Below are 27,082 nucleotides of genomic sequence, written 5' to 3'. Positions count from 1 at the left end.
TTGATAGTATTGTCCCCATTTTTATTTCTGATTTTAGTTATTTGCATCATCTGTTTTTTTCTTTGTCATTTAGATAAAGCTTTGTCAAATTTGTTGATCTTTTCAAAGAACCAACATTTGGTTTTGTTGATTCTCTCTATTTTTTTTCTATTCTTTATTTTATTTCTACTCTAATATTCATTTTTTTTTTCCTTCTGATAGCTTTGGGTTTAGTTTGGTCTTCTTTTCTAGTTCCTTAAGTTGTAAAGTTACATTATTAATTTGAGATTTTCTTTTTAAATGTTGACATTTACTGCTGTGAATTTCCCTCTGAGCATTGCTTTAGTTGCATCCCATAACTTTTGGTATGTTGTAGTTTTGTTTTCCTTCATCTTGTATTTTCTAATTTGCCATGTGATTTCTTCTTTGACACATTGGTTGTTTAACAGTGTGTTGTTTAATTTCCATGTAGTTTTTGAGCTTTCATTTTTCTTCTGTTAGTGATTTCTAACTTCATTCCATTGTGGTCAGCGAAGATAGTTTGTATGATTTAATCTCTTTATATTTATTGAGAATTATTTTGCTGTCTAACATATGGTCTATCTTGGAGAATGATGTTCCATGTGCACTTGAGAAGAATGTGGATTCTGCTGTTGTTGGATAGAGTGTTCTATATATGTGTATTAGGCCCAGTGTACATTTATAGTATTGTTCAAGTCTTCTCTTTCCATATTGATCTTCTATCTAGATCTTCTAACCATTATTGAAAGTAAGGCGTTGAAGTCTCCAAGTGTTATTGTAAAATTGTCTGTTTCTCCCTTCAATTCTATCAGTGCTTGCTTCATATATTTTGGGATTCTCTTGTTTGGTGTGTCTATGTTTATAATTTTTATATCTTCTTGATGAATTGACTTCCATATGTATTTTAGAATTAGGTTATCAAGATCTCATCCTTTTGATTTCTAGTTTCCCTTTAGTACTTCCTATTGGCTGACCCTTATAGGAAACCAGCTGACGAAAGAGAGAGAGGTAATTTTCAGAGTCTAAGCCCTAGTATCGTGAAGCAGAGTATAGAAAAGTGGATTTGGAATTGAGGATTTTTGTTTACTCACTGGTGCTCTCTGGTTACTTTGTTTTTAGTATGTCGAGTTTAATTAGGTCTAGGTGAGCAATCAGTGGAGCAGTCTGTGAGGGGCCTCTTCTTTGCAGAATTGGAGTTGAATAGTTAGCAGCTCACCTCAGGCAAATTGGATGCTTATTGGGATGGGCCTTTTCTCTGGAGAGCCCTGCAGTCTCCCTAAGGTGATAGTTTTAAACTGGGTAGATGATCAGGAGGACCTTTTCCCAGGAGTGACTGAGGAAGGCCCTCTCAGCCTATGCTGGAAGTTATAGCAGTTCTCAACTCAGGCATGTGAATATCCTTGAAGGAGAGCAGGCTCTGTAAGTTATTGCTTTGCTAGGTCCCAGTCTGTTCTCAGATTCCTGAAAGTACCTTCTATATGAGTGAGTAATAGTAAATAATAATTATGGGCTTGTCGACTGCCTTCCTGCATTCCACCATGTTCTCATTTATGCCGTATTCAGAATAACTTGGGGTTCTAAGCATGTAGGTGAGACTTCTATTTTGCAGTGGTGTTGGTAGGTCAGAATTTTTCTATTCTGCATTGGTTGAATTGTCTTAGCAAGAATTGAGAAGGAGAGAGTCAGTGGCATGTGCGTAGGTCATAGTCCCAGAATACTTCTCTGTTTGCATTAAAAAGAATTGTAGAAGAGGAATCTTGGATAAAAACAGTAGAAACCAACTGTAATGCATGTAAAAAAGGTATTTATTGGAAGAATATTGGTTGGCTTTCAGAATTGATATAAAGTGTGGACAACTAGGTTTGGAAGATAGTCCAGCATTGAAGGAAGTCAGGTGTGCAGAACCATAGTGAAGGTTAAGGAACAGTTAGTGTACCACTGTCAGTGCTGCTGGTTACTGAGCACTGGTTATGGCTTTGTTACTTCTGGACACTGTATTCCTCTGCTTTCTGAGTGATTTCTAAAATTGAGTCCTTGTTTCTTTATGTCACTTACTCCAGATCTCGAGTCCCAGCCAGAGCATCTGATTGCCTAAATGTAGGTGATAGGCCCTTGCCTTGCTGTTAGGTGATAGAAAGATAAAGTATATTGAACCTTCTGGCTTCTATAGGAAGAGAAGGGATTCTGCTATCAATATACTGGTGAATTCCTGAATTTAGTTAGGGGATTACATACTAACATCTTAAGAAACATAAAGTGAACTGAAAAGAACCCTAAGTTTTATTACAGTGACTTGTATTATAGCAGGGGATAAGTTCTTACTTGTGCTGTACTATGTAGAAATGTAGATATAAATAGTTTTTCTAGACTCTACCCTTTCAGATACTACTCCATTTAGAGGGTTCTTGGAAACATGGGGGTATTTTTTGGTTGTCACGATGATGGGAAGGGTGGCACTGTTAGCATTTAGTGGATGGGGTCCAAGAATGCTAACCACTCCACAGTGCCCTGGCGATTTCACACAACAAAGAATTGAATTATTTTGCCCTAATGCCCATAGTGCATTTGAGAAATACTAGATTATATGGATCATCTTAATAAAGGGCTACAAATTATTACTGGCCTCCTTTGCTTCACTATCTGCAGTCTCCAGCTTGAGCATTATTTCTCACTTCCTTGCTTTACTTCTTGGTCTCTTTCCTTAGTTCAAGGGAATTGATTCCGTTTCAAGCCCCCCAAAATTTAAAATCTGGCTCTAACACCATATACAAAAATTAACTCAAAGTGGATCCAAAACCTAATGTAAGAGCTAAACCTTTAAAACTCTTACAAGTAAACTTAGGGGAAAAGCTTCCCGACATTGAATTTGGCACTGGTTTCTTGGATATGACACCAAAAGCGTAGGCAACAAGAGAAAAAAAACGGGTAAGTTGGACTTCATTAAAATTAAAAACTTTTATGCCGTTTTCAGTTTGTGGACTGCAGGGCTTGGAGCTGAGGGTAGGGGTCTGTCTTAGTCTGCTTGGGCTGCCGTAACAAAATACCATGGACTGGATGGCTTAAATAACAGAAATTTATTTCTCATAGTTTTGGAGGCTGGAAAGTCCAAGATCCAAGTCCAGCAGGGTTTGGCTTCTGGTGAGGGCTCTTCTTGGCTTGCAGATGGCCACCTTCTTGCTGCATTCTCACAGGGCCTTTCCTTTGTACTTGGGGCCAGGGGAGGGAGGGAGGAGAGAGAGGGGAAGGAAGAAAGGAAGGGAGATAGGAAGACAGTGGTGGTTAGAGTTTCAACATATAAATTTTGAGGGACACAAACATTCAGGCTAAGAATGTGTCTTAGTGTCTTAGGGATAAACCAAATAAATCTAGGCAGACCACAAAAACAAGTTGTCAGTTTGAAGGTGCTGGATGGGAAAGGAAGATGTGAGCCAATAAGACAGAAATTAGAGAAACAAGAAGAGAAGGAAGATTCAAAACCAGAAAATGGGAAGGCAGAGCTTAGAGAAATTACCTGGAACAAGCAGAGGTGGCTACAGCATTTGTTATTGGGTCTTACTGCTTTAGGTGTAGGCAGGGGGAACTTGGTAAAGTTGCTTACAGTGAAAATAGCAGCTTTGGGCCAGGGGCTGCACTAAAGCCTGAATGGATAATGTTTTACTCCATACGAAAATAATGAATGATGTCACAAAACCATTTTACAAAGAACGTTTTAAGTAAACTCTTTTCATGTCTTGAGAGATGACTTACAGTGACATTTTGTTTTGAGCTGATGATTTCTTATAATCAGCAATCTAGTATATTAGTGTTGTCTCTGGCCTCTCTCCATTTAATGGTAACTTTTTGATGATTATATATGATTTTTTGGGAGAGGATCTTTACAATAATTAGAAAATAATTCAACTTTTATCCTTAACGCTTCTTTAGTCAGTCAAAGGGACTACTTAAAACACCAAATCATCCTCTAAGACCAAAAAACAGTGCAAGTCTTATAAAATATTGAAAGCTGAAAGAAAGAGGAAGGAGGGAGTTGCTGTGTGCATGCTAGTTTCTTCTTTTTCCTTTGAGTTTTATACCCATTTTCAGTTTCTGATTCATCGCAGGAAGGCCAGGCTTTGTTTTATTTAGAACCTGTAAACTGGGGTAGTGATTTTACTGTTGTTTTTATTATGTATTTTTAAGCTAAAACAAAACAATTTGAAGGTCTTATAAAGTTTGTTTTATAATGGGTTTTTACATATATGGTTTAGTTATCTGTGTGTCTGCATTATATATGGTTAGATTTTAATCTCAGGCTATAGGTAAACCTGAGGGAAGAGAAGTGAATTGACAAAACATGTTTTTTTGCCCTCAAAATAACTTGTAAAAATTGGCTTGGTTAAAAACAAGATACATGAGAGAAACAACAATCAAAACGATCACATGAAGGAAACAGAAGCTTATACAGCACTATATTTATTGTAGGTGGATGAAATAGTATGGCCGACATAGATGACCAACTTGGAATAATACAGGGTCTGAGAGACATGATGAGAATTAAGGTGGCATTCCATGTGATCATTCATCCATTCATTTATTCATCAAATATTTATTGAGTACTGTGTTTCAAACAGTGGCGATATAATATAGAGTAAGATAATGCCCTAAACTCAAAGAGCTTAAGGAACTCACAGAAAAATGGTAAATACGAAAATAAGATTTATAAATAAGGGGCTATCAGAAGAGTGGCAGCAGCATCATGGCTGCATAAGACATTGCTCATTTTTGTCCCTTCCACCACCAACAAAATTTCAGCATCCATCCATGAACAAAAGTGCCTTTGTGGGTTCTGTGGGATCCAGCACCATACACCAAGGGATCCAGGCGTCTCACCCACCCATGCATTGGATAACAGGCAGACAGACCTCAGTCCCAGCTGTGGACCCTTCAGTGGCCTGAGAACTGACTATCCTTTCTGGGCTGCGGTCTGGAGCCCCTAGAGAACACTGACTTAGACCATCACCCATGGACGAGAGAGCCTTGGTGGACATCCAGGTTTCTGGAGAATTTCCAGCACTCCATTGAAACAAAAAATATGAGTTTGGACTCACTGGAGTAGGTAAGAGGAACAGCTTGATTTTACCCAAATCACCCCTTTCCCTCAAGGTGGCACAGCTTATGGCCAAAAGAGCGCATCTCAGTCTGTGATTTCTCCCACTGGGGTAAGGAATAGTAGGTGAAGGAGTATCCAGCTTCCCCAGCTGTGCAGCATGCTGCCAGAGAGACTCATTTTTCTCTCATCTCATCCAGAGTATTAAATTGGGAGCTCCATGATGGGGGGGTTGGGGGGGATGAGAAAAGACTGAGAGAGTGGCAGTAGATAGGACTCTTGGAGAATGTTAAAGGGACGTGGATCCTATTGACTGCTTCATGGACTACATCAAGAAGCCCATTCACAAGTTGCTGGGAAAGCCTCACCTGCAGATTCCCCCAGTTGGCCCATAGGCACCCCTGGCATCCCATGTGTCTCACTCACACACTCTCCCACTCTGCAGTTGGTTCTCTGTGCATGCTTCTGAGGCAGTGGTGAGAGTGAGGTTTGGCACACAGGAATCTGTGGGCCAGGGAGAGATCACAAATTTGAGCTGTAATGCCACCTTTGGGAAAACAAAAGAGAGACTGGCAGCACTTGGCCTGATGCATTGCAGGGTTGAGAGAAGGCATATGGGCTTAAGAATTCTGTGACAAGAAGGAACAAGAAGCATGGGGCAAGTGTATCTGTAGAAGGTCTGAGAAAGCCTCAGAATCTCTAACAGGGCCAACAGAAGGTATTTCTCCCCAGAAGGCAGTAATGAAGACTGGAGGAGGTAACTGATACTTCAAATGCAGCGATGGGAACATAAAACCCCAAGGACCATGAAAAACCAAGGAAACGTGACACCACCAAAAGGTCACAATAATCTTTCAGTAACTGAAACCAAGGACCTGAAGGTCTCTGATTACCTGATAAAGAATTCAAAATACCTACTTTAAGGAAACTCGGTAAGCTATGAGAAAACACAGACCAGTTAATGAAATCAGGAAAACAGTAAATGAACAAAATGAGAAGTTTAACAAAGAGAAATCATAAAGATATAGCAAATAGAAATTCTGGAGCTGAAGAATTTAATGAATGAATGGAAAAAGGCAGTAGAGAGCATCAGTAGCAGAATGGACCAAGCAGAAGAAAGAATCTGTGAGATAGAAGACAGGACCTTTGAAATTATACAGTCAGAGGAGAACAAAGAAAAAAGAATGAACAAGAGTGAAGAAAGCCTCCATGATCCATAGGATATGATCAGAAGAACCAATTTGAGAATTATTGGTGTTCCAGAAGAAGAGCAGGAGAAGGGGACAGAAAGCTTATTTAAAGAAATAATGACTGGGAGGGATTTGGATATCCAAGTTCATGAACCTCATAGGTCAGCAAACAACTAAACCTGAGGAGGTCTTCTTCAAGACACATTAAAATAAAACCGTCAAAAATCAAAGATAAAGAGAAACCAGAAATAGTAATGGGGGAAAGCTGGGAAATTCACAAATGTATTGAAATTAAACAACACATTCTTGAACAATCAGTGAGTCGAAGAAATCCAAAGGGAAATCAAAAAATATCTTGAAAAAAATGAAAATAGAAACATAGCATACTGAAACCTATGGAATGCTGCATAAGCAGTTCTTTTTTTTTTTTTTAAAGATATGTTCCACTTCTCTGCCAGATATTTATTTATTTATTTGTTTGTTTATTTATTTTTGAGGAAGATTGGCCCTGAGCTAACGTCTGTTGCCAATCTTCCTCCTTTTGTTTTTTCCTTTCTTCTCCCCAAAGCCCCAGTAGATAGTTGTATGTCATAGTTGTACATCTTTCTAGTTACGCTATGTGGGACACTGCCTCTGCAAGGCTTGATGAGCAGTGCGTAGGTCCATGCCCAGGATCTGAGCTGGCGAACCCCAGGCTGGCGAAGTGGAGCATGCAAATTTAACTGCTGTGCTACCATGTCGGCCCCAAAAGCAGTTCTAAGGGGGAAATTTATAGTGATAATCACCTACGTTAAGAATAAAGAAAGATCTTAAATAAACAACTTAATTTTATACCTCAAGGAACCAAAGAAAAAGAAGAAACTAAGCCCAAAGTTAGCAGAAGGAAGGGAATAACAAAGGTCAGAGCAGAAATAAATGAAATGGAGACCAGAAGAACAATAGACAAGATCAACAAAACTAAGAGCTAGTTTTTTGAAAAGATAAACAGAATTGACAAACCTTTAGCTAGACTAAGAAAAAAAGAGAGAACTCAAATCAGAAATGAAAGAGGAGACATTACAACTGATACTGCAGAAATACAAAGGATCATAACAGAGTACTGTGAACAATTATACACCAACAAATTGAATAACCAAGAAGAAATGGACACATTCCTGGAAACATACTACCTACCAAGTCTGAATCATGAAGAAAAGAGAAAATCTGAACTGTCCAATAATGAGTAAGGTAATTGAATCAGTAATAAAAATTTTCCTGACAAGGAAAAGCCCAGGACCAGATGGTTTCACAAGTGAATTCTACCAAATACTTAAGGAGGAATTAATGCCGATCCTTCTCAAACTCATCAGAAGATTGAAGAGAAGAGAATATGCACAAACTCATTTAACAAGGCCAGCAATACCCTGATACCAAAGACAGATAAGGATACTACAAATAAAGAAAATTACAAGCCAATACCCTAATGAATATAGAGCAGAAATTTTCAAGAAAGTATTAGTAAACCAGATTCAACATCACATTAATAGGATCATACACCATGATCAAGTGGGATTTATCCCTGGGATGCAAGCATGGCTCAAAATATGGAAATCAGTATATGTGATATGCCACATTAATAGAATGAAAGATAAAAGTTATATGATCATTTCAATAGATGCAAAAAAAGCATTTGACAAAATACAACATCCTTTCATGATAAAAACTCTCAATAAATTGGGTATAGAAGGAACATACCTCAACATAATAAAAGCCATATATGACAAGACCATAGCTAACATCATACTCAACAGTGAAAGGTTGAAAGCTTTTCTTCTAAGAACAGGAATAAAACCAGGGTGCCCACTCTCACTCCTATTCTACATAGTATTGGAAGTACTAGCTAGAGCAGGCAAAATAAAGAAATAAGAGGCAACCAAGTCAGAAAAGAAGAAATAAAATTGTCTTTGTTTGCAGATGATATAATCTTAGTATAGAAAATCCACCAAAAAACTATTAGAACTAATCAATGAATTCAGTAAAGTTGTAGGATATAAAATCAACATACGGAAATCAGTTATGTTTCTATATGCTAACAACAAACCATCTGAGAAAGAAAGAAAGTAATCCCATTCACAATAGCATCAAAAACAATAAAATACTTAGGAATAAATTTAACTAAGGAGGTGAAAGATCTGTACACTGAAAAACCACAAGACTTTGATGAAAGAAATTGGAGAAGTCACAAATAAAAGAGATCCCTTGTTCATGGATTGGAAGAATTAATATTGTTCAAATGTCAATATTACCAAAAGCCGTCTATTCAGTCAGTGTAATCCCTGTCAAAATTCCATGACGTTTTTCACAGAAATAGAAAAACAATCATAAAATTAGTATGGAACCACAAAAGACCCTGAATAGCCAAAGGAATCCTGAGAAAGAAGAACAAAGCTGGAGACATCACACTTCTTGACCTCAAACTATGCTATAAACCTATAGCAATCAAAACAGTATGGTCCTGGCATAAAAATAGACACATAGACCAGTGGGACAGAATCAAGAGCTCAGAAATAAATCCTAAGATATATGGTCAACTAATATTTGACAAGGGAGCCAAGAATATTCAGTGCGGAAAGGTGTTGGGAAAACTGGCTGACCACATGCAGAAGAATGAAATTGCACCCCTGTCTTATACCACTCACAAAAATTAAATAGAAATGGATTAAAGATTTAAACATAAGACCTGAAACTCTAGAGCTTGTAGAAGAAAACAGGGAAAAAGCTCCTTGACATTTGTCTTGGCAATGATTTTTTGGAAATGATACCAGAGCACAAGCAAAAAAGCAAAATTTAATAGCTGGACTACATCACAGTAAAAAGCTTCTGTACAGCAAAAGAAACATTCAGCAAAATGAAGAGGCAGCCTATGGAATGGGCGAAAAGATTTGCAAATAATACATCTGATAAGGGGTTAATATGCAAAATATATAAAGAACTCATACAACCCAATAGCAAAAAGCCACACAGTGCAATTAAAAAATGGGCAGGGGAACTGAATAGACATTTTTCCAAAGAAGAAATACAAATGGCCAAAAGGTACAAGGAAAGATGCTTAACACCACTAATTGTCAGGGAAATGCAAATCAAAAGCACAATGAGATATCACCTCTCACCTGCTAGATCTGGTTTCAAAAAGACAAGCGATAACAAGTGTTTGGGGGGATGTGGTGGAAAGGGAACCCTTGTGCACTGTTGGTGGGAATGTAAATTGGTACAGCCAGTATGGAAAACACTATGGAGGTTCCTAAAATGGAATCACCGTATGATCCGGCAGTCCCGCTTCTGGGTATCCATTGAAAGGAAGTGAAAGCAGGACGTCTAAGAGATATCTGCACTCCCGTGTTCATTGCAGCATTATTCACAATAGCCAGGATATGAAAACAACCTAAGTGTCCCTCAACGGGTACAGGGATAAAGGAGATATGGTATATATACACAATGAAATATTATTCTCCCATGAGAAAGAAGGACATGCTGCCTTTTGTAACAACATGCATGGACCTTGAGAGCATTATGCTTAGTGAAATAACTGAGACAAAGACAAATACTGTAGATGTCAATTATAAGTGGCATCTAATAAAGCTGAACTCATAGAAACAGAGAATTAGAATGGTGGTTACCAGGGGCTGTGGGGGGTGGGGGAAATGGAGAGATGTTTGTCAAAGAGTACACACGTCCAGTTATAAGATAAAGTTCTGGGTGATTATGCGTGATTATTATGGTTAATACTGTATTAGATACTTGAAAGTTGCTGAGAGTAGATCTTAAATATTCTTAGCATGAATAAGAAATGATAATTATGTGACATGATGGAGGCGTTAGCTAACACTATGGTGGTAATCATTTTGTAATATATGTCTATCCATCAACATGTTGTACACCTCAGATTTACACAATGTTCTGTCAATTATATCACAATAAAGCTGGAAAAAAAAGATGGGGGAGTATAGAGAATGCTGGATAGTGATAACATGTGAGTGGGATTTTGACGAATGAGCATGAACTCATCAGGGCAGGCGGGGAGTATAGACAAATTCCAGAGGAGGGGTTACCATGTGTATAATCTGAAAGGTGCAAAATTGCAAAATATGTTAGAGAATAGTCTGAAGCTTGAGCATAGGGTATTTCTATGCTAGGTATTTTCTAGCAGGAAATGAGGGCTGGTAAGAGAGGCTGGGTCCTTTGTAGAAACAGGGATTGCCTGCCATACTAGGAGTCTGGACACCATTTTTTAGAGAAAAGAGAATAGTAGTTTGTTTGTTTTGTTTTTTTTTTTGGTGAGGAAGATTAGCCCTGAGCTAACATCTGTCACCAATCCTCCTCTTTTTGCTGAGGAAGACTGGCCCTGGGCTAACATCCATGCCCATCTTCCTCCATTTTGTGTGGGACGCCACCACAGCGTGGCTTGACAAGCGGTGCATCAGTGCGCGCCTAGAATCTGAACCTGTGAACCCCAGGCCACTGAAGTGGAGTGTGTGCACTTAACCGCTAGGCTACTGGGCCGGCCCCTGTTTTTGAATTTTAACAGATAAAACGTGCACAGCTATCCCAGTCATAAATGCATTAAAGAACCAGTATTACCAATCTTAGTATCTTCCTAGCCTAAAGAGGTAGAAAAGAGAACTGATATTGATCAGTTCAGTAAACAATTGCTGTTTGGTAGAGGCTTAAAGATAAGTAAAAAGATAAGTAAGAATGTGCCCGTGCCACAGAGTGTAACTATCTTATTTAGTGCGAGATACACTCTTCAGAAGTTGAGGCATTTCACATTCAACAACTCTATACAGACAGTCCCCGACTTACGATGGTTCAACTTAATGATTTTTCAACTTTAGGATCATGCAATTTTATGCATGATAAATAGAAGCCATTCTTCTAACTGAATTTTGATCTTGTCCTGGGCTAGCAATATGCAGTACGATGCTCTCTTGTGATGCTGGGCAGCGGCAGCAAGTCCTCAGCTGGCAGTCAGCCACGTGATCACGAGGGTAAACAATCGATACACTTACGATTCTGTACCCAGACCACCATTCTGTTTTTCACTTTCAATACAGTATTCAATAAATTACATAAGATTTTCAATAACTTATCGTAAAATAGGCTTTGTGTTAGATGATTTTGCCCAAGTGTAGGCTAATGTAAGTGTTCTGATCGTGTTTAAGGTAGGCTAGGCTAAGCTATGATGTTCAGTAGGTTAGGTGTATTAAATGCATTTTGGACTTATGATATTTTCAACTTATGATGGTTTATCAGGACATAACCCCATCCTAAGTCAAGGAAGATCTGTGGTAGATATTATTTAAATTTTATTGCTGAGGAGATTAGGGCATACAATTTAACTTATTCCAGATGACATAGGTTTCAAGTTTTTCTGATCACACAGACCATAGAAGCACAGACAACTGATACTTGTCAATTAGTCTATAGAATATAGCATAAGTAAATATAAGATTTTCATTAGACTTTTGAAATGTTGAAAATATCTCAGGGATCTTCAATGTTACCATCAGGGAATCCTAATACTCTCTGGATCCCAGACTGGAACCATTCTTTTTCAGTGTAACTTACTATTTTGTTTGTTTTTGACTTCAGAATACAATCTTTGAGGAGACAATTTCCTTTATGAACACACAGTATTATATCCTATGGCTGTTTAGTTGTTTCAATTACCATTTGTGCAAAAGACTACTTTCTCCACTGAATTGCTTGTGCACCTTTTATATGTGTGTCTGTTTTTATACTCTCTATTCCATTCTGTTATTTGTGTGATTTAATGCTAATATTACACTGTCTTGATTACTGTAACTTTATAGTAAGTCTTGAAATCAGGTAGTATAAGTCCTCCAATTTTGTTTCTCTTTTTCAAAGTTGTTTGGCTATTCTAGGTCCTTTGCATTTCCATATAAATTAAAAATCAGCCTTTCAACTTTTCTAAAAAAGCCTGTTGGGATTTTTGTTGGTATTGCATTGAATGTATAGATCAATTTGGGGAGAGTTGATATCTTAACAATATTGAGTCCTCTGATTCCTGAACATGGCATATCTTTTCACTTATTTAAGTTTTCTGTAATTTCTTTCAGCAGTGTTTTGTAGTTTTAAGTGTACAGGTCTTGCACATTTTCCTCTAATTCATCCCTAAAATAATTAATATTTTTTGATGCTATTGTAAACATTATAAAAATTTCACCTTTTGTTTTGTTCTTTGCTGGTGTTTAAAAATGTAACTGATCTGTGAATATTGAGCCTGTATCCCGCAATTTTACTGAACTAATTTATTAGTTTTAGTGGCTTTTTTTTTTTTTAATTCCACGGGATTTTTCTGTGAATAAATACAGTTTTACTTCTTTTCTGAAGTGGATGCGAATTTTTTTTTTCCCTATTGCACTGGCTAGAACCTCTAATACGTTTTTGAATAGAAGTAGTGGGAGTAGGCGTCCTTCCTTTGTTCCTCATCTTAGGGGGCGTTCAGTCTTTCACCATTAAGGATGATGTCAGCTGTAGGTTGCCCTTTATTGGATTAGGAAGTTCCCTTACATTCCTAGGTTGCTGAGAGTTTTTATTAGGAATGGTATTGGATTTGGTCAGATGCTTTTTCTGTTTCCACTGAGATGGTCATATAGTTATTTTCTTTAAGTCTGTTAATATGGTGAATTACATTGTTTGATTTTTTTGAATGTTGAACCCCATTTGGTCATTACATATTATTTTTTTAATCACAGAAGTGGTTTTCTGTGTTCATGAAGAATAATAGTCTCTAATTTTATTTATTTATCTATTTAGTCTGGTTCTGGTATCAGGGTAATGTTGCCCTCATGAAATGCAGTATTGAAGTATTCTCTCTTCAGTTTCCTGAGTTTCTGTAGAACTGATATTACTTCTTTCCTAAATACTTGGTAGAATTCACCAGTGAAATCATCTGAACTGGAGTTTGGTTTGTGGAATGGTTTTTAACTACACATCCAATTTCTTTAATAGATATAGGCTATTCCCATAATCTAGGTCTTCTTGAGTTCATTTGGGTACTTTTTTTTTTAAATAAGGAATGTAAATTGTTGAATTTCTGGTGTAACATTAATGATAGTACCTTACTATCATTTTAATATTTGTAGAATTTTAATTCTGCTACTTTCATTCCTGTTATTGTAATTTGTAACTTCTTTTTTTCCCCCCTTTTATCAGTATTGTCAGAAATTTATCAATTATTTTTATCTCAAAGGACCAGCTTTTGGTTTTATTGGTTTTTCTCAATCTTCTGTTTTCTATTTTATTTCTTTTTACTTTTATCTTTATTATTTCCTTTCTTCAGCGAACTTTCTCTTTTTTCTTAAGTTAGAACCTGAGGTCCTTCGTGTAAGATCTTCTTTCTTTTCTAATATAGCTTGGTTAATGCTTTGACTTACCCTCTGACCTTTCTTCTTGTCTTCGTATAGACATTTAGTGCTATGAAATTTTCTTTAAGGATTCCTTTAGCTTCATCTGCAAATTTTGATATGTTTACATTTTCTTTCAGTTCAAGGCACTTTCTAACTTCACTTTTTGAAAAAATAGCTTTTTTGAGATATAATTCACATACCATAAAATTCACCCACTTAAAGTATACAATTCTGTATACACATTTATATGCAACCATCTAGTCATTTATAAGCAACCATCTACAGTCATCTAATTTCACTTCCGATTTCTTTTTTAACCCATGATTACTGAGAGGTGTATTACTTAGTTTCCAGATATTTGGAGATTATCCAGATACCTTCATGTTATTGGTTTCCACTTTAATTCTATTGTAGCAAACAACATACTGTGGATGGTTTGAATCCTTTTAAATTTGAGCCTTGTTTTAAGACTCAGAAAATGTTCTATATTGGTAAATGTTCTGTTTGCATTTCAACAGATTGTGTATTTTGTTGTTGTTGGGTATTGTGTTTTATAAATGTCAATTAGGTCAATTTGGTTGATAGTGTTGTTTGTCTTTTATGTCCTTACTGATTTCCTTCTGCTGCTTTTATGAATTGTTGAGTGAATGGTGTTGAATTTACCTACTATATTGTGGATTTGTCTACTTTTACTTTTATTTCTATCAGTTTTGCTTCATGTGTTTCAAAACTTTATTAGATGTGTGATGTTTAGTGTTGTTATAGTTTCTTGGTGTATTGACCCTGTTATTATAAAACCCTCTTTATCCCTGCTCTGAAAGCTACTGTCTGATATCAGTATAGCTGCTCCTGCTTTTTAATAAACGTCTTTATTGAAGTATACTTTACATACCATAAAATTCACCCAAATAAGTGAAGAGTTAGGTGAGAGCTTCAGCTGCCTCCTGTAGGCTGATGATTTCCAAATCCATGTCTTCAGTCCTGGGCATCTTAACCTGTGAGCTTTGTTGGCTTTTTAAACTTAGCATGTCTAAAACCATACTTACTTATTTCTTTCTTACTCTTTCCCTTTATTCCAAGTCACTTTTTCTCTATTCTCTGTCTAGTTAATGGTCCCCTTTCTATCCAGTCACTGTAGTGAAATCATCCTTAACTCCTTTTCCTTTTTATGTTTAATCACTTACCTAGGCTTGTTGGTCTTGCCTTTCTAAGGTATCTGATATTTGGTTCTTCTTCTCTGTATCTATTTTATTTTATTTGTTGGTGAGAAAGATCAGCCCTGTGCTAACATCTGCCAATCCTCCTCTTTTTTGCTGAGGAAGACTGGCCCTGGGCTAACATCCATGCCCATCTTCCTCCACTTTATATGGGACACCGCCACAGCATGGCTTGCCAAGCAGTGCGTAGGTGCGCGCCCGGGATCCGAACCTGTGAACCCCGGGCTGCTGCAGCAGAGCGCGTGCACTTAACCACTTGTGCCACCGAGCCAGCCCCTGTATCTGTTTTAGATAGATTTTATTAGGCCTTTGTCATTTTTTGCCTAGGTGGATGCTGTGACCTCCTAACTCCATTTCCTACTTCCAGCCTTGTATCATCTGCCTTTTTACCTCCTCCTGCCAAGTCAATCCTGAGGAGGTTTTTTTTCCAGGATTTAAGTACAGGTATACCATTTTCAAGTAAAAGTTTTTTAGTGGCTTGCTTTTGTCCTCAGGATTCAATACAAACTCTATTCATGACTGAGCTTTTGTTTTCTCTGGCTTCCTTGTTATGCCCAGTCTATTCTACTCTACTGCACCCTCTCCCACCCTGCACACTGTACTTTAGTGGCCGTACCAACTTATTTGCTAACTGGTGTGTTGTGTCACTTCTTCCATATCTTTGTATACTCTCCCTTCTATGCCTGGCATGCCCTTATTTTCTTGATTTGCCTGGTAAACTAGTGTTTTTGCTTTTAATTTCTATTTGAAGATCGTGCGTTTCTAATACTATTTTCCTGTGTAATCTGTTTTCAAGTCATACTTGTGTGCTTAGCAAATGCCTATTTATGGATATCTTCCCTCTTCTCTCTAACCTGTGGTCACTGGTACCCCACCTGTAGTTATTTACTTCCTCTGTTGTGATCCACCCGTTTTGTACTTGCTTTGTTTACATATCTATTAGATTGTGAACTCCTGTGGGCAAATAATGTGTCTTATTTTTCTTTGTATTCCCTGCACCTAGCTCAGTACCCCTCACATTTGGTAAATGTTTGTTGATTATCATTGAATTAAGCTGAAATTAATTCAATGACTGGTAACTATTGAGTTAACCTGAATTTAGCATTAAATCAAACTAAAATCCCCTAAAACCCAAGATAGATTAATCTATAGTAGCTCTCTCTATGTAAACAAAATCTGTTAATAGACACATAAATGACTTATATCTAACTAAATTTAAGATCGAGACAGTGAGTTTGTGTTGCTGGTCCGTGAGCTGCCTTATTAAAGTAGGAGCACTAAAGAACTAGGTAGTTTGTGGGAGCCACATGATCAAAGTAATTGAATTTGGTATAGAAGCGTGAAGGTCAATGGATTTCGCACTGTTTCACTTTGAATCTCTTTGAGCCTCTTTCAGGTGCTTGACCAATTACTTGTTTTGAGAAACAGTTGGGCTTTTCTATTAACATGTTTTCTTAAGAATGGGATTCACTCCTATGGAATAGGGAGTCCAAATGTGATAGAATTTGTTCGGTTTGGTGCTTAACTACAAATCAGTACACCAGAAAGTGCGTGGTTTAGCTTTTATTTGTCATTTGTATGACTGTGTTATTTTGTGCAAATAGAGTATATTCATTTGCTGTTGAGAATCATCTTAGACTGTATTTGTGAACAACTCTCTTATTATAGTTGGCACTGTTTTACCACTTGGTTTCCTTGAGTTTAAGGAGTTCTTCCTCCATGACCTTGAAGGAGTGGTCTTTGGAAGGTCTTAAATTCCTGAGGCACTTGCCGCTAAGCTCTGTAGAATACTGTTATTTCAGTATTTTCTGGACCAGTTACTGACTATACTGTAGCCATTTCCTAAAACCGTGCTTGGCCTATAATTGTGCTAAGTAGCTATTTACATAACTGCTTCAGCTATTTTTGTTGTACTTTCCTGGATCCTCTGAAATTTCTTTAGAGTATTATTAAAATATTAGGATGTTTGAAAAGGTTATTTAATATCTAACTTTGTCATTAAAGAAAAGGCCATTGGATAGGCCGTTGTCATTTATCTTTTAAAAGATAGCATTACATTGTTGATTCAGTCAGCATGTTTTTTGGTCAGTACATAGCGGCCTTGGTGAGTTATAAGAATTTGGAGATTAGTAAGAGTCAATTTAGTGAAATTGACTTACAATGGTTGAGAGTAGTTATCTGCCAAAGTCTTTAAGGGCCATCATGTATCTTAAATCTAAATCAGAAGAACACGGTCTGGAAATCTTAGCAATGAAATAATGGATGTGAATGAAAGCTGATGTGAACAATGGTGATACCGTAAGAGGAGAGAATGTATCAACAGAAGTTTAAATGCTTGGAGTCAATGTGCAGCTATGACATACAACTATCTACTGGGGCTTTGGGGGAAAAATAAATAAATAAAATTATTTTAAATGCTTGGAGTCAAGAAAGATGAGACCCAATGGGTAGAAAGTGAAGGAAATTACATTTACTGAGTGCCTGCTGTTTGTCAGATCATTTCTTTCCCTTCCTTGCTGCACTCTTATTTATAATAACTTAAAGATTCTTTGGATTTTCTATGTAGAAATCAAATTACCTGTGACAGAAGAAATTTTTTTTAAACTTTCTTTTTCTTATATTTTTATCTTATTTTCATTTTCTTGTTTTACTTCACTGGCTAGGACATCTAGTACAATCAACTAGGAGCTGTGATAGTGAGCATCCTTATTTGTTTTCCTCATTTTGGAGGGAATGCTTCTAAAGTTTCACTATTAAGAATGATGTTTGCTATAGTTTTTGGAAAATATCTTTTATTAGGTTGAAATTCTCTTTTGCTATAAGATTTTAAGAATGGGTGTTGAATTTTATCACTTTCCTCTCTGTTTCTGCTGAAGGATTTATAGTTTTTCTTCTTTAATCTGATAATAGGTAAATTACATAGATAGGTTTTTCTCATGTTAAACTATCCTTATTTCTGGGGTAAGTCCAATTAGTTATAATGTATTATCTTTTTTTCTATTTTTTCATGTTGCTGATTAACTTTGCTAATATTTAAAAATTTTTTTTAAATCTGTATTCATGAGTGAGCTTAGCCTGTGATGATTGTTTTTTATCCCTAGTAATCATTCAGTTGAATTGGAGGTGTTTGGCAAATAGTCGATGGCAATGTCTTAGACAGTGTTAGAAATTTGGATCTGGAGTACTTAGTAACCAGGTAAAGGCTGACCGTATGTATTTTGATATAATAGTTGAGAAAATGCAGTTGGATGATGTTGAATAGGAAGAGTAAGAACAGAAGTGAGGATGGAAAACAACATTTTTGGGGTGTATTGACCATGGTAAAGCCAATGATCAGAAGCTTGTGAGGAAGAGGGCGTTTCAAAGGAAAGATAAATATAGCTATAAATTTTTAACTATAGTGGATAGAAGAGTGCTGTGAGGTTAAGGAAAGTGGAAACAGCAAGTGTAGTACTGTGAAAAAAGTATAGCGGTAAAAGGAAGGAAGGGGCATAAATGAAGGTGGAGGCGGAGGCAGTTTTGACGGAAGTTTTTATTTATTTATTTATTTTTAAAGGATGGGTGAGGCTTCATATTTGTAGGTGAAGAGGAAAGCTCTAGTAGAGAGGGAGAAAATGAATATAAAGGGGAAGTATTTGTATATCTGCTTAAATCTTTGTGAAACAAGATTTCAGTGTAATTTTATGTATCCTTATGTAATCTAGGATTGTATTTGTCCTTCAGAATGTTTCCAAACGTGATTTATTTAAATACTCTAATTAGAGAAAGAAATCTGTCACTTGGTTAGTTTATTTCTGGCAAATCAACCCTTAGATACTAATGAGAGTCTCAGGGAAAGAGAACATCTAGGATGGAGAGCGGCTCAGTTAAGAGTAGGTCCTTTACCAGTCATAAAAATCGCAAAATAACAGTGGCTTAAAGGTAGAAGTTTATTTCTGATCTATAGGGCAGTTTCAATAAGGGAGGTTGAGAAATAGAGTTTTTATTTGGCAGGAGCCTGTGCTTAGGGGCTGTAGGACTACGGAAGAAAGGAGAAAAGATATTGAGAGTCAGGTATTAGGATTTACACAGTAAGAGACAAACTCTGAAATAAAATTTATCTCTTCTGTGAAAGGCAGTATTTGCATAGTGTTTAAGAAGTCAAAATGCATGTGTTTGTATCTAGGCTATTTACTAGCTCCGTGACCCTGAACACAGTACTTAATTTTTTTCTTTGTGCCTTAATGTTTTCCTAATAAGATGGAGAACAGTGTTTAATAGAGGGTACATGATTTATTGGTATGAGGATTAAATAAAATAATCTAAGTAATTGACTAAGTCAGTGCCTGGTACATCTAAGCCACAATTGTTAGTTTTGTTTTCACATGCCTTTGCTTTTGAAGGACCAAGGGTGTGTGCAAGGACAGAACCAAACCAAAACCAAAACAAGACAACAAAAACACCCAAAGCTTTATGTTACTTACAGGATATCAAAAAGTGTGGTAATATTACATATTTAGATATAATTGAAACAAGTAATTTCAAATCTCATGAGAACTTGTAGACTTAAGACTAGATTTTCCTGGAAGCCTTAGAAGGTACCCAGAGTTAGCCACAGTCCTCCACAAGACCACCCTCACTTCTGACACCACCTGTAATTTCAGGGGGCTTCCAAAACCACTCTCAGGTTCGATAATTCGCTAGGACTCACAGAACTCACTGGAAGCTGTCATACTTGTGAAAGGATTGTAGATTACAAGGAAAAGGTAGAGTTTAAAATCAGCCAAGAGGAGAAGCACATAGGGTGAATTCTAGAAAGTTTCCAAATACAGAGCTTCCAGTGTCCTCTCTTTGTGAAGTAAGGATGTTATTCTCCCAGTGTCAATGTCTGATAATATATATTGTCAACCAGGTAAGCTCACCTGAGCTTTGGTGTCCAGAGTTTTTATTGAGGCTTCATTGTGTAGGCATGATTGATTGATTGCCCACATGATTGAACTCAGTCTCTAGGATACTATGTGACCTGGAACCCTCACCCTAAGTCATATTGTTGGTCTTTCCAACATGACCAGCCCCTACCCTAGGACTGTTGGATGTGACCAACCCCACCCTAAGATCCGATGTGGCCCGGACCCACCATAAACAAGGACACTTCTATCAAGTATGACAGGTTACCTTCCAGAAGCTGAGGATAAAGTCCAGACTTCTTTGGGCAAGGCCAAATTCTTTACTACACTGAAAGATACAAGGCACTAATGAAAAGGAAGACACATTTACAAATGGAAGTTCAACATGAGTATGATATCAAAGTTAAAAAAAAAAATCTTAAAAATATGTAAGTAAAAGATCATCCAGGTGAAAATAAACATCCAAAAGAATTGACCCAGCTGGTGTAATTTAAAATCTAGAAATTTGGCCACTAAAACAAAATTTGAGGGGCATCTTGAAAGGAGACCAAAATGAAAATAATTTAAGATATACAAGGAAGAAAACTAGCTAGAGAATTTGTGGTGCTGCTAAATGATTATTGTGAAAAGATACTCTTAAAGAAGAAAGGGAAATTGGGAATAAAGTGCATTCTTTACTTTGGTAGGTGGGGGGATTGCTGCATTCACTTCTATTTTGAAATAGGTTAGAAGGGTTGCTATAATTTAATGGCTGACGTGTATAGAACATTACAATTTACTAAGTACTTTTACTTACCTTGGATCCCACTATTCGAGTAGTAATATAGTCAGGGTAGTATTAATACCTATTTTCCTGTCTTTCTTGAAGGAAGTACTGATCTTGGGGGTTTTTTCGTGGTTTGTGCCAGGTTGCAGAGGGACTCTTGGGGACAGAGCTGGAACTAGAATCCTTGTCTCCTGACTTTTGGATTAAGTCCTTTTACTTTAAGCACTTTTTTTCCAACCACTAAGTGATTCTTCTTGGCACCTAGTTAACAAGACGTCTCTCTGAATTCCTTAGACTCGAGTTCCTCTCAGGGACTAGGCTACTTGGTCTTTCTTTGAACTCTAGTTCTTGTTGGTTATTCTGAAATGGTGAGTATAGTCACTAAACTCTTAAACAAATAATTCTTTTTGAGAATGTAAATGAATTTATAGACATTTTAGATTTTCAGAATGTCTTTGAATAAACCTCTGCACAATATGGTATTATATAGGTTCTGATGAACAGTGTTTGGCTACCATAACAATAACTAAAGTGGGATAAGGTGACTGGGGCTTTCCTCTAGAGCACTAAAATTTAGAGGATTCAATTTTTTATTTTTAAAAATGATTTTTAAAAATTGTGTAATTTGAAAATTATTCACACATACGTGTTGCTATCAAATCTGCTTCTTTACTTGTAGAGAAACAATTGATCTTAGCATTTAGTTAGAAGAAGAATAAATGAAAGTAGGCTTCCCTGCACTCATGGCCACTGTGCCTTTAATTTCTAAGGCAATCCCAAAGGCCATGAGTGCTGTTCTAGACACCTGGACAAAGGCCAGTGCTGGCAATGGAGTCAGTAAGGTAGAGAGATGGCACAGCTCTCTGCCAATTCTACGAGTGGCAGGCCCCATTTTAAGAGCATTTGGTACCCTCTAAATCCTTGGGGGTTTGCCCAGAAGCGTTCTGTCACCCAGTGCAGGGAAGCCGAGAAGTAGCAAGATGTCATTGGATGTTGGTCTTGGTCCTGAGGACGCTGATGTTAGCTCAAATCTTAGATGTCTCTGTGTGAGCGTGTGTGTGTGTGTGTGTGTGTGTGTGTGTGTGGTAGGGGTGATGGTGGTGAGGAGGAGAGTAGATAGTAAGGGAAGGAAGGAAACTGAGTTGATAATGACTTTTCTGTACTCTTAGACTCATGTGTCATCTCATCTAATCCTCAGAACAATCTTGTGAGGTTGGCAGGGGTTCTTTTTTCACAGACAAGAGAAGGAGGCTCAGAGAGGTGACATACATCTAATGTCACAGAGCAAAAAAGTGGCAGGGTTCTACCAAAGGCTTGGTCGATGGCACAGTTTGAGGCATTTCCTCTACGTCAGTGTGTTCATAGCGTGCTAAAACGGGTTGTGTGCAAAAAAAGGGGACTGTGACTAAGTTTGGAAAGTGTTGTGTTAGACAGGCATCTCTATTGTAGAATTTCTCAGAGGCTTTAAAATACCCATGTGCATTCTGAAGCTCTGGAGAGGGGATGTGGAATGAGTTGTGGCCCATATTCCTTGCCCCCTCAGGGTGGGCTCTAGAAAGTGGCATATAATACCTGACTCTTTATAGAGGTTCACTGGTGGGTGAAGATATTTCCACAGTGATGCCTACAAGCTATTGTAAATATGGTGGCGGCTTCCATGTGCCATTCAGCAGGTAACATGGTGCTTGGGGCTAGAAATGGCAAGCTTGATTCCCTGTGGAGACTCTCCCACTTGTTATCAGGACAGGAACTGCCCTTGAAAGAACCAGTCATCCCTGTTTGTTATTGCTCTTCTTCCAGGCTTAGTCCCAGGCCCTCTGCTTTCCTGACTCTATGTGCATGCTTGCTCAGTGAGCTAGTGAGTTGGGAAAATTCTCAGCTGGAAGTGACAGAACAGCCAACTGACAGTTACTCCACAGAATCTGAAATCTGGGAACTGGCAGTTGAGGGCCCTGGCTGCAATTCAGTAATATCAGGAGGCATTTTCCCTCTTTCTCTTCTTCCCTGAACAGTGTTGAACATTTGTCCCAGGCTTGTTGCCTCTTGATTGAAAGATGACTATCACAGCTTTAGGCCTCATAACCACATTAGAAGACAGGCATAGGTGGTTGGGTAAGTTTGTTAGTAGCTAAAAGGCCCTTGTCTCAAATGGCTCCATTTTTTAATCTATAAAGGAAGATATTTCTCGGTAGTCCTCTTTTGTCTCTTTGGTTGGAATGGGGTTATGTGGCCACCCCAGCTGCTAGGGCATCTGGGAAAGACTTGCTGGGCATAGATGGATTATGATCTGTTCTCTGGAGCTAGGCACAGTGTTTTTCTGTTGGGAGGAGAGGGGGAGGGGGATTGGAAGGCTGTTGGTGGTGCCTGCCTGTGTCTACCTTGGTTATCTTATCTAAGACTTCATTCTGCACCTGTGTGCTGATGATGCCCTCATCTGCCTGAGTCTCCTGAACAGATCAGCCCAGAATTCCTCTTGGATGCATTAAGGGCCAACCTTGGCTCCTCCCTGCCGGGTTCTTACTATATCTAGTCTGTCTGCAGGCCCTCCGGATTCTTTCTTGCTACCAGAGTGACTTTGTGTGTTTCTGACTTTCTGGCTCTGCTGCACTCCCCCTCTTTTCTCTTTCCTGTTTTCCTCATCTGCCCCTTCTCACTGCTAGCAATCCAATGTTTTCTCTAAACATTAACATTTTATTTTTAATATTAGGCTGTAAATTAGTATTTTTCTCTTTTGATGTACAGTTCTATGATTTTCAACACATGTACACATGCGTGTAACCACCACTATAATTAGGATACGTAACAATGCTATCATCCCGAAAAACTCTCTTGTATTATTACTTTATATCCCCTCTATCCATAACTGCTGGCAACCACTAATCTATTCATCATCTCTATATTTTTGTGTTTTTGAGAATGTCATGTAAAAGGAATCGTATAGAATGTAACCTTTTGAGACTTCTGCTTCTTTCACTCACATTATACCTTTGAAATTCATTCAAGTTCTGTGTATGAATAGTTTATTTCTTTTATTGGTGAGTAGTATTCCATGGTGTGGCTATACCACAGTATTAACAGTGGTCTGTTTAACCATTTACTTGTTGAAGGACATCTGGGTTGTTTCCAGTATTTGCCTGTTACAAGTAAAGTTGCTGTAAACATTTGTGTTTAGGTTTTTTTTTCAAGTTTTGTTTATTGTGGTAAAATACACACAACATCAAATATACTATCTTAACCATTTTTATCTGTACAGTGAAGTGGTATTAAATACATTCATGTTGTGCAACCATCATCACCATCCATCTCCAGAACTCTTTTCATCTTGCAAAACTGAAAGTGTATACCCATTGAATAATAACTTCCCATTTCTCCCGTGCCCCAACCTCTGGCAACCACCGCTCTACTTTCTGTCTCCATGATTTTGACTGCTCTGAGTATCTCACATAAGTGGAATCATACATTATTTGTCTTTTTGTGACTGGCTTGTATATAGGTTTTTGTATGAACATAAGCTTTCCTTTCTCTGGGATAAATGCCCAGTGCAGTTGCTGGATTCTATGATAGTGGCATATTTAGTTTTTTAAGAAACTGCTAAACTTTTCCGGAGTGGCTGTACCATTTTACATTCCCACCAACAATGTTATAAGTCTAGCTATTTACAGAGTTTGATTAAATTTCTGGAGAATTAAATTTCTGGAGAGGTGACTCGGGTGACTGTTGGGTTAGATGTTTACCCTTAGAGTAGTCATCGTTGGCTGATTTGGGCAACAGTAACTACCACTCCTGTTTTTATTCATGTAGATTGGGGTGGAGGTGGAGAGAACATTGAACTCAAACAAAAGTTGGGTTGGGTGGAAGCCCAGTAGGTGTCCACTGCAGTAGTGATTTCCAAACCTGTGTGCACACCAGAATAGAGGGGAGCTCTTAATAGTACAGATTCATGAGTTTCGTATAGACCTGTTAAATCATAGTATGTCTTTTTAACAAGGGCACAAGAGAGTTTTAAGTAGTCATGCCCACATCAGTTGGACCATTGTGCTATAAGATCTGTGGTAATTCCAAAATGTAAAAGTTTTAGAAGCATATGATGTACTATATAACAAATGAAACATTTCTCATCCTTTTATCTTTTCCGCTTATCTCTTTCTTTGACCCTATGTTTATATTTTTGTCCCCTCTTGATATTTAATTCTATTTTTTATTTTCTCTTCCCCATCTGATTTTTCACTGGTTTCTCTGTCTCACTCTCTCTTTTTTTTTTTCATGTGTCTACTGATAAGTTACTGATTGCTATTTTCTCTGTTCTCTCTTGGCCCTGAAATTGTAACTTTCTAGGTTCTCTTGTCTTCCACTGTGTGAAATATTTGCTCTTCGGCATCCAGAGTTCATTTTCTTTCTCATACAGAGATATATTTATCTATTCTTTAGGCAGGTAGATCTGAGGCTCTCTCACAGATCATTCTTACTTTTTAATGGCAGGAGTAGAAAGCAACTCTCCGGGTTTGGTGGAGAAAACTTTAAGTTTTCAATTATGTTTAAGGATTGATGTTCTTAAGGGTCATTTTTACTAGTCTTTTTTTCTCCTCTTCTTACAGGGAAGAAGAAGAACGTTTGAGAAATAAAATTCGAGCTGATCATGAGAAGGCCCTGGAAGAAGCAAAAGAAAAATTAAAAAAGTCAAGAGAGGAAATCCGAGCAGAAATTCAGACAGAGAAAAATAAAGTAGTCCAAGAAATGAAGATGAAAGAGAAAAAGCCCCTGCCACCAGTCCCTATACCAAACCTTATAGGAATAAATGGTGGAGACCCAGAAGATAATGACATAAGAAAGAAAAGGGAAAAAATTAAAGAGGTAATAAGCTGAGATTTGTGATATGAAGTGGTTATGGATATGTACCTGACTGGACTTAAATATATATATATATATATATATATATATATATATATATATATATATATTTGTACCATCTATGGTGTCCTACTTTGATTTTGTTTGTTTTGGGGTCAAAGTTGTAGTTCAGTTTCTAAGTTGGCAGTAAGGGCTAGACTTCTGTCTCTTTCTTAATATTGATTATAATACAATTATTGGACACTTAAACATTGGATATAATGTTGTTTGGATGGTTACATCACTCACCCTGTGTTCAGAGATCTTTTGATATTCAGCATTTTATAAATAATGGAGAATAGATCCATAAATAATTTATCATTGACTAAGAAATTTCTTAAGTATTTAGTTACAAGGGACTCTCTTAGATACTATGCAAATCTTTTCATAAACGTGTTTCTGAAGAATTAGCATTATATCTGCTGTCTTTTAAGGAACATGTCATGATACCCCTCAACCATATTGCAGTCCTTCCAAAGAGTCTCAGTGGGTTGAAGAATGGGGAAGGATTGATCTCAGAATTTTTGAAATTTGTTTAGTCTCAGAAGTGTTTCAAGTTTTTATTCTAGGAATTACTTGGAGATAAAGAGAATACCAGAGGGGGGAAAAATCTAGTGAATATTTCAGTTGAACTTTGTTAATTAGAACTCTTGCTAATTCTGGGCAGAGTTTGCAGTTGTACGACCTATGAAGAAAAAGATTTTTGTCAGAGTGTAATAGTATCAATAGTATTTCAAAGAGATTGTTTATCATAAAATAGGACAATAAGTTTAGTTCAAATAGTCAAATATCTATTTGGGATATTCTATTAATGAACATGGAAGATTTAGCAGATATTTTAAGCTTGGCCTTATGAGTTGTTATAAGACTTTGACTTTGATGGAATCAAATTAGAGCTGTATTCTGATTTTACCTCACCTTTGCAGTCTGTATTTTATGCACAGGCTGCTTAAGGCACTTCCTTTGTACATTGATAGATTTTTGTTGGGGGTAGATAGTGTTGGGGAGACATTGATAGATTTTTTTTTTCAGATGCCTGACCTGCTTTTTTTAGATGTCATTAGAATTAATTGAATTACTTTCTCATGTACAAAATAATTCAGATAGATAACAGTGTGCATTTAGGGCACCCCAATACCACCCATAGGCTCAGTGATTCACTAGAAGTATTCACAGAACTCAGAAAAGCTGTTCTATTCATGGTTTTGGTTTATTATAGCAAAAATATACAGATTAAAATCAGTAATAGAAAAGGCACATAGGACAGAGTCCAGGAGAGACCAGGCCCAAGTTTCTAGTTTCCTCTCACAGTGGAGTGATATGGACAATGCTTAATTCTCCCAGCAGTGATGTGTGGCATTGCTAACCAGGGAAGTGCACCTGAGCCTGATGTCCACGTTTTTTATTGGGGATTCATTATATAGGCTTGGCTGACCTTAGTTCTCCAACCCATCCAGAGGTCAGGCTGATACCATGTGCCCCTAGGCCCCCACCATAAATCGCATTGTTAGCATAAACTATCTGACAAGGCCCAAGGTTTCAGATAAACAAAGATTCTCTTAAAAGGCAGGATAATAAAGGTTTAGAGGTTATTTTCCAGGAGCCAGGTATAGGACAAACCTTTTTATGGGATGTGCAGGG

The 27,082-nt window shown here is 37.4% G+C and overlaps 1 protein-coding gene across 1 annotated transcript in view; it reads left to right on the top strand.

Moving 5' to 3' along the window:
- Positions 1 to 27,082, top strand: part of MAN1A2 (mannosidase alpha class 1A member 2) — a 162,501-nt gene that overhangs the window by 17,267 nt on the left and 118,152 nt on the right. The window contains exon 2 of the mRNA XM_004420607.3: positions 25,150 to 25,405. Within this exon, the coding sequence (XP_004420664.1) occupies positions 25,150 to 25,405 (256 nt within the window). The remainder of the gene's footprint in view (positions 1 to 25,149; positions 25,406 to 27,082) is intronic.

Source organism: Ceratotherium simum, chromosome 2 (assembly GCF_057802395.1).
Source record: "Ceratotherium simum simum isolate JZ-2026a chromosome 2, ASM5780239v1, whole genome shotgun sequence".
Classification (NCBI taxonomy): Eukaryota; Metazoa; Chordata; class Mammalia; order Perissodactyla; family Rhinocerotidae; genus Ceratotherium; species Ceratotherium simum.
This window is presented reverse-complemented; position numbering and strand designations above follow the sequence as displayed.